Here is a 16125-nt window from a genome sequence, read left to right on the forward strand (position 1 = left end):
AGACCTCGTACAGTAATTTTTTTTATGAAAAAATAACAAATTTTTTGTTCTTTTTGAGTTTCAATTTACATTTTACACAGATATGTAAATCATTTAAATTAAAATAGAACCTAAGAAATACCCTCTGAATTGAGTATAAAACCAAACTATAACAGAACCTAGGTACCTATATATCATATTTTATCAACAAATATTATAATAACATATTATTCAAATTGAAAATTGAAAATTATAACACAGCTGTACTTAAGGAGATTGAGCTGCTCAAACAATTTAAAGAAAACTGCAAACAAAAATAACTTTTCGTTCCAAAACACAGACCACATTCATTAATACATGACTTAAATAATTATTTTTAATTTATTGAACAAGACATTAAATCATTATAAGATAACATGATAAACTGAAATTAAATATAACATATTTCTTTTGTTATTAGGTATCACAATGAAAAATAATATGATAACATTTTAATAATTTGAATAATAATAAATATATAATATTGTTTACAATAATAAACATGGAATTCAGTCATAAAATACTAATTAAATAAATACATTAATGTTTTCTAGTAAAAATTACTATAAAAATTAAAATTGTCTCAATTGTTAACAACTACTGAGTACTAAAAAAAATAATTTTTAAAAAAAAACACAAAAGTTGATACAATGTGTGAAGAATAAAAAAAAATATTAAAATATACTTTTAACAAAATATACTTTAAAAACCAAACACACGTTTGTGCTCTCTCCATCGATTAATTATCAAATTATCAGTTCAAATAATTATTTTTACAGTTCAACAATCTAAAGAATACTGTACCAATAATTATTCATAAATTTTGCTTAGCACACAGACCCTGCAATAATTAAAAAATTTAAGTTGTATGCCAAAAACAAATTAAAATACAAAATATTTCATAACTATAAAAAAAACATTTAACAAATGTCTAACAAATTGAGAATATTAAACCAATAAACCATGAAACAATAGAAAATACTCAAGGTAGATTTACAGAAAATGACACATTTATAAACTGTAAAAGGAACAAAATAATTATCTATGCTTGTCTTGGAGTGCTTAAGCTGAACTTATGAATTATCTAACGTGATTACTTAGCTTGAAAAATAATATGAGACTTTTGATTCATAAACACCAAGTTAAGCTTAGAGCTAAGACCCACATTGTCGATATACAACAATTTAGCTTCATTTTGCTTAGAGTATTTGACTACAACTGCAGTACCAGAAACACGAACAGAATGAGACCCATTGTCAGATTTATCACTCTTCAACATCACTTGACATGTAACATCCACATGAATATACTTTGTCACTGTTACTCCAGTTGTGCTGCTAACCTAAAATTTAAAGATAAGTTTTTCAATATTAAATTTTAAATTAAAATTAATATTAGGTATACTTACAATACATTGTTGATCCTCAATTTGAGGATTATCACTGCGGAACACTGTGGCTTCACCAATACGCTGAGTGTCATCCATGACATCAAACTTCATGCCACAAAATACAGCCTGAGGTTCAAACCCATAACCCTCTGGATATGAATCACTCCAGAAAAAGTTGGTGTTATTGTTAAGACTATGGAGGTCAGGTTTAAATGTCATACGTTTTCCATATCCCATTCCAATGTTGACCAATTGTAACGCATTGCCTTCAAACAAATAATTCTTATGCCCGGTTGGACGAACTTTATAATGAAAACCAGGCATGATTCTTGGGTCGACATAAGTACCTTAAAAAAAGTAAGTTATTTGAAACTGCGACACAGGATCAATTGTTATTGCTTACCAATCACAGGCAATTCGTATGGCTCTAAACCTGTCATGGTGTACATAGTGGGTGCATCGCCAATACTACATCCATTTAACACCAATTGCCGTTGTTTATCATCTACACCAGGTATCAAAGTGTAACCTCGGCATGGTATAAAACCAATAGCAGCATCTACTATCTTTATTAGCTTTGCTGATCCACGTGGTAGTTTAGAAGCCACAGCAATACCAGTGACCTAAATAGAATAGTTAAAATTCAATAAGACATTTCCAAAATTTAAGGCTGTTTAAAATTGATTCACAACCAACGTAATTTATTAAATGTACAACAATCTTACTGGTGTTATTGCAGATGAATCTTCTTTATAGAACCAATCTACTTTGCACAACATGCTGACTTCTACATTTTTCCTCACCTCTCCGTTCTCTATTACTTCATGATTGACTTCTTTCTGAGCATTCTAAAAATTACCAATTGTAATTCATAAGTTTGGTGTTTAGAATACCAGTAGTATTCAAGCATAACAATGATACATAACATTTATTTTAAGTAGATGATTAATTAGTCATTTTATAAACCAAACACACCAAACAATAATTAGCCTAACTATTGTGAACATATTCAATTCAGCTTGAGAAAAAAATAATCATATAGGTACTTCTAAATTTGACATATTTTGGATAAAAAATAATTAAATATAAAACTACCAGACTCCCAGATAGTTTTTAAGATGCTTCAAACTAAAATATGATAAAAAGCCATTTTAACTATAAATTAATATTTTTACAAAATCTTGAAGTTATGTGAAGAACATATCATATTTAAAATTACCGGAATTTTAGTGACTTCTATTGTGGCCACAGCAACATTGTTTGCATCAAAAACAGTGAAGTTGTCTCCAACAGACACAACATGTACTTGAAATGCATAACCAGAAGGCATAGAATCAGTCCAAAAATAATTTTCGTTATAATTCAATAATCCTGGACTAGCTTCAAATGTTAAACGTCTAGAATAACCACGGCCGATGCTCATTAATTCTAATGCTCTGTTATCAAATAAGAATCTTGTACGCTAAACAAATTTAAATGATCATATAAGCAATTTTTAACAATAACTTTCAATTTTCTGTTCAACTGACCTCCTTATTTTCAATTGGACGGACTTTGTATTTAAATCCTGGCACAATATTTGGATGGATCCAGACACCAACAGCAGCAAACTCATATGGCCGTAATAATGGAACTGAATATTTGGCAGGAAAATCATTGAGCTCAGCTCCATCCAAGTTAACCACAGATGTTTCTTCAATACTCCAATCAGAATTTTTTGAATTTGTAGTTTTTAAGCTGCTGAATGCAGATGGAACACTATTTTTTCCAGGATCAGCGGTATCAGCAAGCTCCTAAAAACACATTTAAAAATCAAAATCAATTATATTTTTCTATACTGAGAAAAGAGAATTATCTACTTATATTATAAAGGAGATATTAGTTATTCATTATAGCTACAGATTAAAAAAAAAAACTATTTTTAATTTGCAGGTTATAGATTGATTGAAAATAAAAGGAAAAATATTTAAGCATTAAGGATATAAGTTTAATAATAATGATATTATAATTTCTAAAATGTACTGTTGATAGTATAACATAGGTAGTTTAAAATGTTTTCAATAGCGCAATATTGATGTTGGCAGAAAAACACATGGTCTTGATAAATTTAAGAGAAAACATTGACAAAGTGGCAGGTGAAATGGTGTCCAATATCAATTGACAATTGTGATGCTTCTAAGTGTCCGCCACAGCCCACAGCATAACTCCTTGTTGCACGTTCAGGATTCACTATGTAAGTTTCTAGTCTTAAGATCTATCAATAGCATATGTTTCTCTACCAACATTTAAAGCGCGCAATATGCTTTAAATAATTTATCAGTTTTTTTTTTTAGTTTCAATATAAAATTACAATATTTTATGTTTATTTTTCATTTACAAAACACAATAGGTACAAGAAAATAATTATAGCTCAATTCTTGTAGACATTGTTCTAATAACAATGGCTTCATCATAAAATAAAGTAAAGTCTTCAACCAGAAATCGAATCATATGTCGATAAACAAATAATAGTATTAAGTACACATAGGTATTAGAACAATTAGGCCTATCTCTAATAGTTTTAAATTCTAGTTCAAATTACATACCTACATTATTATGAAAGAGTAATTATTACCTATGTTTTTTATTTAATATCTAGCAATTATTTTTATTATGATAATATATCATAATATACCTAATGAAAATGAATTCTTTTTTAAAATAACTTATTATCCAATAGGTAATAAAAATTTTGAAAAACATTAATAGCAAAATAGTTACAACAATTTTTGAATGCTTAATTAATTGTTTAAACAGGTACTATTTGAATTACAGTTCTTTTAAAACTACAGTAATACATTAATTGGGATTTATTTGAAAAAATCAAAAAAAAATGAATCATTAAGAAATCATGGGTTTAAATTATATAGATTCGAAAATAATTTAGTCATTAATTTAATATTTTAACATAATACAATTATAAGAATACTTGATGTGATGAATAAAAAAAATAATCAAACATTTAAGACTGAAAAATGTAGTATTGTATAGATACTTTTAGTTTTTAAGCACAATATGGTATATATTATACATTGAATATTTGAATTTATATTAAACTAACTATTAGATATTAGAGACCATTGATAAATACACTTCAAATTATCGTGTTTTTATGACTAGTTTGCCATAAAATTTTAATATGAATTACCAAGCTTAAATGCGTTGTTTTTATTCAAATGACTGCAAGATTTATAAAAGAATGAGCAATTCGGTACTTTGAAATACCAAAACTTTGAATTATTGAGAGACGACTGCATATATATTTAGATAGTATCTAATGAATTAAAATTATGTATTTTAATTTTAATTGTTTTTGTGTTGTATTAATAAAAAATATAAATATAAAATATAATATATTATATTAATGCCTATAATCTATCAGTTTTATTAGAAGAAACTTGATATAAGCAACAAATATCAAGTTTTTCGATTTTTTTTTTCATAGAACTGTATAATAATTGAATTTGTAATATAAGGAATTAAAAAAAAGATTTGTTTAGGAAAAATATGGAATAAAATACATTTAATAATGTAAGATGTATGTTTCTCGTGTGTTTAATCTTCATTCTTTGATGGTTTTATAATTATAAAAATTTAATTTCATCAAAACCCTCAGATTAAAATTTCTCAAATGCATATAAAGAACATAAGAAACAAAAAAAACTATACATTTATTTTTACTTCTTATTATTTTAAAAGTAAAAATGATTACATCATAATAAAAGTTTGATAAGATATGAAATATGCTCATTATGGCATTATTAATAATTGTTACTTACAAGGTCTCAAAATATATAATTTAACAATTACCTAAATAATATATTTTTAATAATATATAAAGTAAAAATCTCAATGTTTGTATCATGTTTTAAATTTTTTGAATCCATTTAAATTTTAAATTTTAAACATCTAATTTTTACCTATCCAGATTTTAAAATAAATCTGAGAGTTTTGTGTTTTATATTAATGTTCAATAAAAATATATATTTAGTATAAATCATTCACATACAAATTGTTTCTGTCATACTAATACTAGATGACAAATACGATTAATACGAATCTACCTAGTAAATTGTAATTTAGAATCATATATAGATTTCTAAATAGTTTTGTAAGTAGTAAAGCCACTTGGCCAGTATTTCATGATAATACTTCATTTTTTTTTAGTAGCAACAAAAACTCACAAGCAACTTCGTTCTGATAATATGGTGTCCGTCATGGATATAAAAACCATGCATGTAACTGATGAGTCCTGTAAACAGAATTTACATTGGCGAACATGTTTTTTTTTTTTAACAGGCACCGAATCGATGACAGTTGAATCCAAATAAATAATAATAATAATAATATTCCAAAACAGCAAATTACATAATAATTCTGTTGATGAAATGCACAATTTGAGCAGCTACATAATTAACTATAATTATATAATTCATATTTATATTTAATAGATATAGAAAAAAAAATTACTCTAATTTTATAATTTTATTAAATAGTGGTATTAAAAAAATCTAGGTAAGAAAAAATAATAATAATAGATACACTTAGTCTTTTGTAATTAAACATGAAGGTTATAAACTTATGAGTGCTATAATTAGTATATGACATAATGGTTTATTATTCAGTTAAATAATAAAATGTAAGTATGTAACAACTCAATATGTGCACTCATGTTTTTGTGTATAGATTGCATCATGATTCATAATATTTAAGTGATTACTTACAGGAAAAAAAATGGTTTTAACATACTAATAACTTACCAAGAGATAATAACTTACCAACCCTGAACTGACAAGAACAGGGCTCTGGTAAAAGGAGTTCATGAACTTCATATTTATTAAAAAATAAGCCTGAGGCGCAAATAGACTTTAATACATGTACACATTGAATACTAAAAGAAACTCGACTGTATACTATTGAATAAAAAGAAAGACTACCAGACAATTGTTTAAATACTACTTACTTAAAATAATATAATGGTACAGAAGCCACATGAAATTATAAGTTAAAATGAATTTGAAAAAAAAAGGATGCTTCATTGAAACCTCACTAACTCAACATTCAATTACTATTAGTACTCAAATGCTCGAACACAATATAAAATATATTGATATTTTATGGCTTTTCTCGAAGCTTAATTAAAACGAGCAATGAAATTTTCAAAATAATTTATTGTTGATATTGTTTTTTAAATCAAAATTAAATTCTATGAAACTCAAAATACATAGGTATTTATATGTATTTATTCTATTGACCGGGAAATAAAAATAAAAATATTTTACATTATTAATCATTATCATAAAATATGTTTTTTATGTTTCTATTTGAAGTTTATCAATAAATAAATTTACCTACCAACCAAATGTAATAAAATATAAACTTAAAAACAATACTAACTTTTTCCAAGTAACGAGCTTCATCTCTAGACTTGACTCTATCCCCAAGTAATTCTCCATCAATGGGCTAAAAATAAAATTGTAATGATACAATCATGACAAATTAACATATTTATATTTTACTATTTGTACATAAGTTAATATAATTTATTAATGATACTATCTTAACATCATAAAATCATAACTTAAATTTCATTATCTAATTCATAAAAGAAAATTTAATTTTAACATCATTCCACAATTGTATATTACATTATTATTTAAAATTTTAAATATAACTGATTTATTCAATGTAATATTGATAGACATCTTAGATGTCAAAGGTAAAGATATAGGTATTTAATGTTCTTATACAATAACTACGCATAATATTTTACTTCCACGATGATGCAGTTATAATAATGGGGAAAGTTAGCCAATTTATTTTTATTACCAAAGCAGAAAAAATAAATTTGAAACAAAGTTATAGAAATGCAATAATGTTAGGCGTCTAGCCAAAATTACACTCAACCTCAGGTGTATATATACTATATAGTGCATACAATTCAAAAATACTTATAATTAATGACCTTTAATAATTTACATTCACTTCAATTATTATTAATAATGTGTCCTTAGAATATTAATTATTAAGTTATTTTGTACTAAACAGGAATTGTTTTTTTTTAATCATAATATTATTGGATAGTTTTTTCTTGATTGATACGTCCTATAATTATTTTAAAGCACATAAGTATTAAAAAAATATATATTACTGTCAGTGAAACATTATGAATCATAATGAATTTTAATACATTTTATTTTTAATGAAATATGTAGTACAAGTAATTCTTAATTTTTTTAGTATTGGATATTGTTGAACATTAAAATCTAATTGTATAAACATAAATTTAAATTATAACCAACTTCCTATCTTATTTTTAATACGTTTAATGATATTAAATATTTAAAAAAACCAAATATTAAACATTTAAATGTGTGTACAGTTCAAAAAATGGTATTGTTTTGTGTTAAAGTAGTGTATTTAAAACACTTGTTAGTTGTTTTGGTTTACATTTGTAACGATAGAAAATTGTATAGCATACAAATTACAAGCTCATAATAAAGATAAACATCGCAAATTTCATTTTCAGAATTAATATTTTTGAAATTATATTAAATATTGCACTATATGTCTATATATATAACTCAGGCTGAGGGTTATGTTGGCTAAACGCCTAACATTATTGTATTTCCATAACTTTGTTTCAAATTTATTTCTTCTGCTTTGGTAATAAAAATAAATTGGCTAACTTTCTCAATTTTTATAACTGCATCATCGTAGAAGTAAAATATTATGCGTAGTTACTGTATAAGAACATTAAATACCTATATCTTTACCTTTGACACCTAAGACGTCTGACAATATTACATTGAAATAAATCACTCATATTTAATATATTAACTAATGTAATGTAAAAATGCGAGGTAGTGTTAAAATTAAATTTTATTTGATGAATTAGATAATGAAATTTAAGTTATAATATGTACCTATTTGTAATTTATGGGTCTACTATATAATTTATACTTTATTTTGTTATTGTGTCATAATATTATGAATTAGCTTATAATCAAGGCTCAAAACTTAATGCATTAACATTTACATATATCTTAGGAAATTAATATTTTAAGTTTAATTAAAAATAAAAATAAATTTTTATGATTAAAAACATAATGCAATTCTTTTGCATTCTATTATAATTTTTGAATAGTCGTGCATATTATACTGTATAATATACAACTTTTCAAGATATTTTTATTGGATATACATATTTTATTGTTTTTAGAGGATAAAGTTACGAGCCCGGTTTATGACCATCGTTTTAAAAGGCACAGTGCCCACTGTACATATCTTCAAGGCCGTAGACAGGAGAGGTCAGGGTTCAAACCCCTCCGAAATATCCTACTATACATTAAACACAACTTTAGGATTAAATCGGAAATACACTGTTAATTATTAGTATTTAGTTTTATAAATATAATTTAATCTCAAGTCGTATTTTAATACCTACATTAAAAACATTTCAATGTCGATTCACTTAAAAAAATTAACGTTTAAATACAGGACAAAATACGCCATTTTTAACTGGCTTAATTGTTTTCCCCATCAAATGTCCACATATAAGACAAATGTTTAAATGCACTATGCAGTACCTACTTAGGTAGTTACAAAAAAATTATATCGATAACATCTCAACGGTTAGACAATTAACAGGTAACTAGTAACTACTACCATAGGACGTATCTACTCTAAGTTATGACTTTTAACGAAAAATTCTACAAGTTGTACCATAGGTAGATAAGTTAACGGTTAATAAAATCGTATTCAAATCGTTCAAAAATTAATTCTGTTATTGCGTTGGACACTTCATAAAATAATATTGAAATTTTAAATTGATAAACGCAAAAATCAATTATCGTCTGAAATTGTTTACCTAAGTGAAAATTATATTTAATAAATATGCAGTGGTGGGTCAAAAGGCTCAACGTTGATGCAACTGCGTCAACTTGTCAAAGGAGTGGTGGCAACTGGCAACGGTTGACTGCTGAGCGGCGCTGAAAAGTCAATGCAAACTGCAGCTAAGGTTTGACCCCACCTCCCCGGCCCGACCTCTTTCGGCCACATTCTATTTACATCAAATTTTTGTTATAGGTTAATAATATTCTATTTTATTAGAGTATATTTTGGGGTGCTGGACGGTGGTAGTGATAAATAATTAAATATGAAGTTGCGTCATTTAAAATTAAAGTTTAGTCCGCTACTGAAAATACTGAAATGCCTATCTACAAATAAAATTTATCAAAAATCAATTAAGGGGAATCTTTAATTTACCTCTGAATATCTAATATCGTAGGTATATCGGAAAAAAAGAATGTCGGTAGACCGTGAGATCCGAGTAGCACCCAACTTTCAACATTTTATAAATTACCTACAATCTACATTGTATATACAGTATCAATACATATTAATTTCAAATTACTTAATATACCAATCTATTTATAATATATAGAAATCAGGTATTAATTTCCCAAAATAAATTATTAATATTTATACATACAATGCAAAAAAGCACCAGTACTTATATTATGTTCGTGTCAAAAACTCTAACCTGTATTTAATAATAGTATAATCTATACAAAATATATTAATATTCTATTCATGCATATTAAATCAACTAACCTGATTATCAAATGATGATGCACATTGACCCTGGTCCAATATCTCATCCCGGATTTCATGCATGTGACCTAAGATCGTACCCTGACGCTTGGCCCACAGACGATGCAAACCAGATTGCATGATTTCAGCATTTACGCCTTCCATTGAAGAAATGCAGCCAAATATAGAAACTGCCAAAAAAATATGCCAATGACGTCAAAGGTTCAGTTTTTTTTTCGATAAGTAGTTAGTATTATTACATTTTTTTAAATATAGGTATTAGGTATTCAGGTAGGTACGCAGTTATTAGTATTATACCATAAGTCCATTAACTAATTTAAAAGCTACAAAGAGAGGGAATGGTTTTAAACACTGAAGGTGACGATTTTATTAGAAAATTTTATTTAGAAACTGCGAGCGCGTCTTACACCCACTAATAACTCTGCAGTCTGCGAGTTAAAAATACAGAGATTCCCAATTGAATTGGCAAGAGTACCTACCAACGGTACATAATATAACAACAAGTTGTTTCATACTATTTAATCGAATTTTATTTGTATTGGTGGGAAAGATACAGTGATGAATAAATTTAAATAACAAGTAAATCCCACATTCCCACAATGCCACAATGAAAAAAAACAAATCAAATCAAAGACGCATAATGTTAGAATAGACACTAAAACCAAAATAATTAGTACCCGAAACACGAATCACAATTTTACATTCCTAAATCATGCTATTTTAGTGCGACATTTTGAAGATTTAAATTTTCAACTCACAGTGGAAACTACAGAAAGTTGAACAAGCTGCAAAACACGCAGCATATTCACATTTAGTGTTTCCACTGTAGATAATAATATTATGATCCTTTAAAATAATAAACACATCATATATTTATAATTTAATTTAATATTTATTCTTAAAAAGTGATGAGAAACTGAGAATACCATCGTCCTTTTATAGTTTTATGTATGGATTACAACGTTTAGTGATACTAATATAAATATAATAAATAATAAGAATAATATATGTATTTAGAAACTAAAGAATGTCAACGACTTATTACGTCGTGTACCTACTCGAGACATGTATATTGCGCATTACGTGTGGACATGTGGTTACCGTAAAACAAGACAATATAGTAATGATTAGCTTATGCTTTTTTTTTAGTTGAACGTAACATATAATAACAATTAACACCCACGTGTACATTTAACTATATAAATATAAGGTATATAACTATTACCATTGATTTTATAACTATATAATAATATGGATAATCAAAGTTATATATAATGTATACCTCATTAGGTAGGTGAAAATATTATAGTATTTTATTTTAAATTTTAAAAATGTAAATTACTTTATAAAAATATTAACTTAATATGGTACATCTTAATAAAAAGTATAAACAAAATATTAGAGCGGTTTAGTAGATATGCATATAGGTGATACATTTTAATAATTCTTTAACTATTATGATTTATTACTCTGATGGCCAAAATGCCAAATCGGTTAGTAGGTTTTCCGAGAATAAAAATATTAATGTACAAAATTATGTTTTAATAACAATGTAGGTAATTTAATATTATAATTTATAATATGTTCATAAATAACTATGTTATTGTTATTTTTTATCATACATTGAATTAATCGAAATAAGACTACTCGTAAAAGCCTAACACTTAATACCTGTAACTAACTCATGATCGAACAATTGTTTTAATTTTTTCAGATCATAAATAGCAAATATGGAAACTATCTAAACATTTTAGTTAAATATTTTTTTACCTTCAAAGATATTAATTGTATTAATTATATCACTGCATATTTACATCAGTATTGCAACAATACAATAGACACATTTTTTAAAAGTTGACTCATTAAAAACAGATGAATTTAATTATAATTATTGTAACAATAATGACATAATATAGAGTATTATAAATCTGATGACATAGCATTTAAAATGTATTGTATAATAACATCTAAAAAATAGCATTCTTATTTTATATTCGTTATGACTTATAAGTTTAAACTCAAAAAAAAAAAATACAATAATTCCTGCATAAAGAACTATAATATAACTATAGTACAATATATTATTATTGTATTTAAATCTAAAATAAACCGTTATGGCACCTACTTCAGCAAATTATGAGTGCACATAATTTATATTAATATAGAAAATATTTTATCTGTGACATAACTGCATAAGTTATAATTTTATAATATATTATTAACGGCCGTATCTATAAAAATTATACAAGAATGTTTACGAACCAATAACCATAGATTATAATAATATCAAATATACTATATCGCTATTCAATTAAGTAATAAAAATAAAAAGGTTATCATAAGCAAATAACATATTAATATATTATTATAATCCTCATTGTTTTTTTTTTTTAATACAATGGGAAAGATTACTTGCTATATGCCTATATTGACTATAAGACATATCTTTTGCAAACTTCAATAAATCATATTGAATAACATTAAGTTTTAGTCCATAGTTATATTATGATTCACTAAGTAAATATAGTACCTACTACCTGTCTACCTATATGGCTTTATTTAATCTATGATCATAATTCATAATAATAAATACTTATCCTATTCTGTTATCTTTACAGGGAAAAGTACTTCAATAAAATATTGAAAAAAATCAATACCTATATTAATAATACCTAGGTACCTATTATTAAAATTGGAAATACATTGATTTTATTTTCTGACTAATATAACATTTTATCAACGTAATTATACAAATTCTATATAGGTAATAAACAGAACTATTTTTTTTTGTAGTTATATTTGCTAGTTGAGTCTAAAGTGTAAAAATTATTTAAAAATGTCAAAAAAAAAAAAAAATTAACTAAAAACACTAAATAATATTCTGGTTATTCTTGGTTTTTGATTTAGCTGTGCATTATGTGAATTAGTTGACATTTTAATAATGTTAAATTGTTAATGATTTCTTAATACTGTAAAGTATATAGGATAAACTGTTAAAAACTAATCATTTATTAAGTTATATTTTTTTAGTTAATACTTATAAATGTACCATGTAAAAATCTTACAGAAATAGTTTTTTTTCTTTGTTAAATAAAAATAAATGCCTAACTCGGTTTTATTTCGACAATTTTTAAAATATATTCCATCAATAATTAATTAGAAAACTTAGGGTAACCTGCTATTTTCTTTGAAAATATAAAAAACATACAAAAAGCAAATGTATTTTAATATAACTAGGTATAGAAAGGTGTGTTTAGTAATACTACTTCAAGAATACAAACATGGGGCTTAGTTAAATAGGTACCTACCCTATCCTCAAAAAAAAATTTATTATCTATTATCAGTACAATAACAAATATTCAAAAATAGGTACTAACTTTTGTGTCATATCACTAGAAATTCAACAAATTATGTTTACTGATCAATAATAAGTCTATAAATAATTAGGTGATTGACAAAAGAAGCTTGGAGTTTGGCACAAGTGCCAGTAGATAGATCAATTAGAAATTGGATACTTCAATACAGACTAAGTTTTAAAGTAATTATAGCTATAAAGCTATTATAAAATTTTACATTAAATAGGATCACACAATTATTATGATTTATAATATTATGCTGCTAAAATATAAACAGGGTAGATACCTAATCTTATTTTTAACAAATTAAAAAACTGTACTAAGTGGTTTTTATTATGTTCATATTCATTATTCTATTAATTATGGATTAAATTATACTGTGCCAAAATTATGTAATTTAGTTTAAATTTCAATCAATGACCATAGTTAAATATTCAGAAATTCAAGCACAACAAAATAAAATGTATGATAGATAGTTAATTTAACCAGCTTTTAATTAAAAAAAAAGATTTTGTTGTGTACAATTTTTCAAAACAGTTTAATTGTAAATAAAAATCCAACGATCAACATCAATAGTATTTTAAAATAATTATATTTATCAAAGTACCAAACAACCAATAATTATAAAAACCTATGTTAATATTTATACTTCCATAATTTAATAATTGGTAGTTGTTGTATAATTTGTATTTTATAATTTATACAACAACAGTATTATTTTAGCAACAACATTTTTTTATTGAGTCTATACTCTACAGTAATTATATTACTTATTACATTTAACAAGAAAAAAATGAATTTTGTTCTGCTGTTTCAGTAACCAATACATACAAATTAAATATTTCAAATTAATTAAATATGATTTGTTAGTATACTTAATAATATTACTACACAGATTTTAAAAATGTCTCTCACTAATTGCAGGCTTCATCAATATTAAGTTTTCAAACCCCAATACTCACACATTTCACTAGTATAATATATAATTCATATCACTTGAAAACATAAAAATAAGTATATTTTTAATTATTGATCTTAAAACATCGTCATCTGAAGTTTTTACTGTACACTGTACAGTATTACAAATTACAATTACTATTTACGAAAATATTTTTGTTTTTTTTTTTTAGTTTTCAATAGTTTTTATTATATTTAATATAATACTATATTATAATATACTTATATTCTATAATATTTAATTAAATTTATTATAATATTATAGAAGTGCGGAAATCGCGATTTGTATAGGAAATGCACCGATGCGCGATGATGCAGTGGCAGTAGCTAGTAGCTACGCAGCTATAAGTAGATACGACATTCAAACGAATAGTAAAAACTAATAATATACATCTAAAAACAGCTGTCAACTGTAACATTAAGTTCTGCACAAATGGATTTTATAATTTATATTATTTTTATGCGCACTTTCATCGTTTAGTGAAAGTCAGAGATTCGTTACACATTTCTGATGGGGCAAATGTGACATCAGTATTGCCACGAATAATATTATAGGCCCTTCAATTTAAAAACAGAATAATATTGTGATGTCGAATTTCACAAGTAAATATAGGGATGCATATCAGTATAATCGTAATCTGGGGTCAGAATTGTAATCTGACATTATATTTTTAGAAACAATACATAAAAGATATTTTTAATTTTTCGTCCTAACTAAAAAAAAATTACTCTCATTGCACTGCCGCATAAAAGTGTTTGAGTATAGGGGACCTTTGACAAGGGAATAGTCAAATACTCAAATCGGTCTTCCATTAGAGCATCCAGACAATAATAGTTAATTTTGAATAAAAAACGTTTAAAAATATTTTTAAAAAAATAAGAAAAATAGATAATACATAATATGGTATAGGTATAATAACTATACGCGGGTTGGGTGTTTAAGTACTATGTAGAAGGTATTAGTATATAGCATCGACATTTGACAATAGTCGATAATGAATAAACCTTAGAATAGAATTCAAACCATTTTTGAAAAATTACCTCTAAGTCGAAAAGTTGTTGGCGGCGAACTGCTGCACTCACGACAGAAATGTAAGAATGTAAAATCTGTTCGTAGACTGTGCTCTGTAATCTGGAGAGTGAAAATCAAAAACACACAGTTCAATTATTATGTTATTACTATTTTAACCAAAATACAAATACAGTAATTAGGTAGATAATATTTTATTATTGTATAATGTACATTAGTGTAAATAATGAGACATTATAATTGTTATACTGTCGTAAATATATATATATCATTTATTTTTAACCATATAGTCATGTAGGTACCGTGTGATGGAATATTATCCGTGTCGAATGCCGAGTCGTAAAGGGTCGTCGATGTACGCAAATATCGCAAAAATCGCAGGTAGGTACTGAAACGCTCCAACGGAGAATCGATTATGAAAGACGCGTACGCGAGTGGGCGAGTGACGTAGGTACAACGTACAACGGTGAACGAACAAACGCGGGTCAAAGAGCCACTACTTGGTTCCACAACGGACGATGTGCCGAGTTTTTAGATCGCTGTCGTCCGTTATTAATATTATTTTTATTTTATTTTATTCGTCGCTGGAATCGCTCTACCGATACCCTGGAACACAGCTGGTACGCACAGACCGACGACCGTTTCACAAGTGACAGGCGACTAGCGACTAGCGAGCAGCGAACGCTGAGCGTCCCAGTGACACGGGTGCGTGGAGAGTG

At 26.0% G+C, this 16125-nt stretch overlaps 1 protein-coding gene across 2 annotated transcripts; it reads right to left on the reverse strand.

Moving 5' to 3' along the window:
* Positions 1-766: 766 nt before the first annotated feature.
* LOC111039337 lies at positions 767-16125 on the reverse strand. Of its 2 annotated transcripts, XM_022322808.1 has the most exons (10): positions 15709-16125; positions 15418-15508; positions 10064-10233; positions 6845-6910; positions 2938-3201; positions 2628-2870; positions 2134-2256; positions 1812-2031; positions 1427-1755; positions 767-1360 (listed from the first exon to the last, which is right to left on the reverse strand). In XM_022322808.1, exons 3-10 carry the CDS (start codon positions 10205-10207, stop codon positions 1112-1114), a joined length of 1638 nt encoding a protein of 545 aa, XP_022178500.1. In that variant the 5' UTR covers positions 10208-10233; positions 15418-15508; positions 15709-16125; the 3' UTR covers positions 767-1111. The 2 variants fall into 2 exon arrangements, with proteins under 2 accessions (XP_022178500.1, XP_022178501.1); XM_022322809.1 differs by lacking the exons at positions 10064-10233; positions 15418-15508; positions 15709-16125 and adding an exon at positions 5632-5699.

Source organism: Myzus persicae, unplaced genomic scaffold, assembly GCF_001856785.1.
Source record: "Myzus persicae strain clone G006 unplaced genomic scaffold, MPER_G0061.0, whole genome shotgun sequence".
NCBI lineage: Eukaryota > Metazoa > Arthropoda > Insecta > Hemiptera > Aphididae > Myzus > Myzus persicae.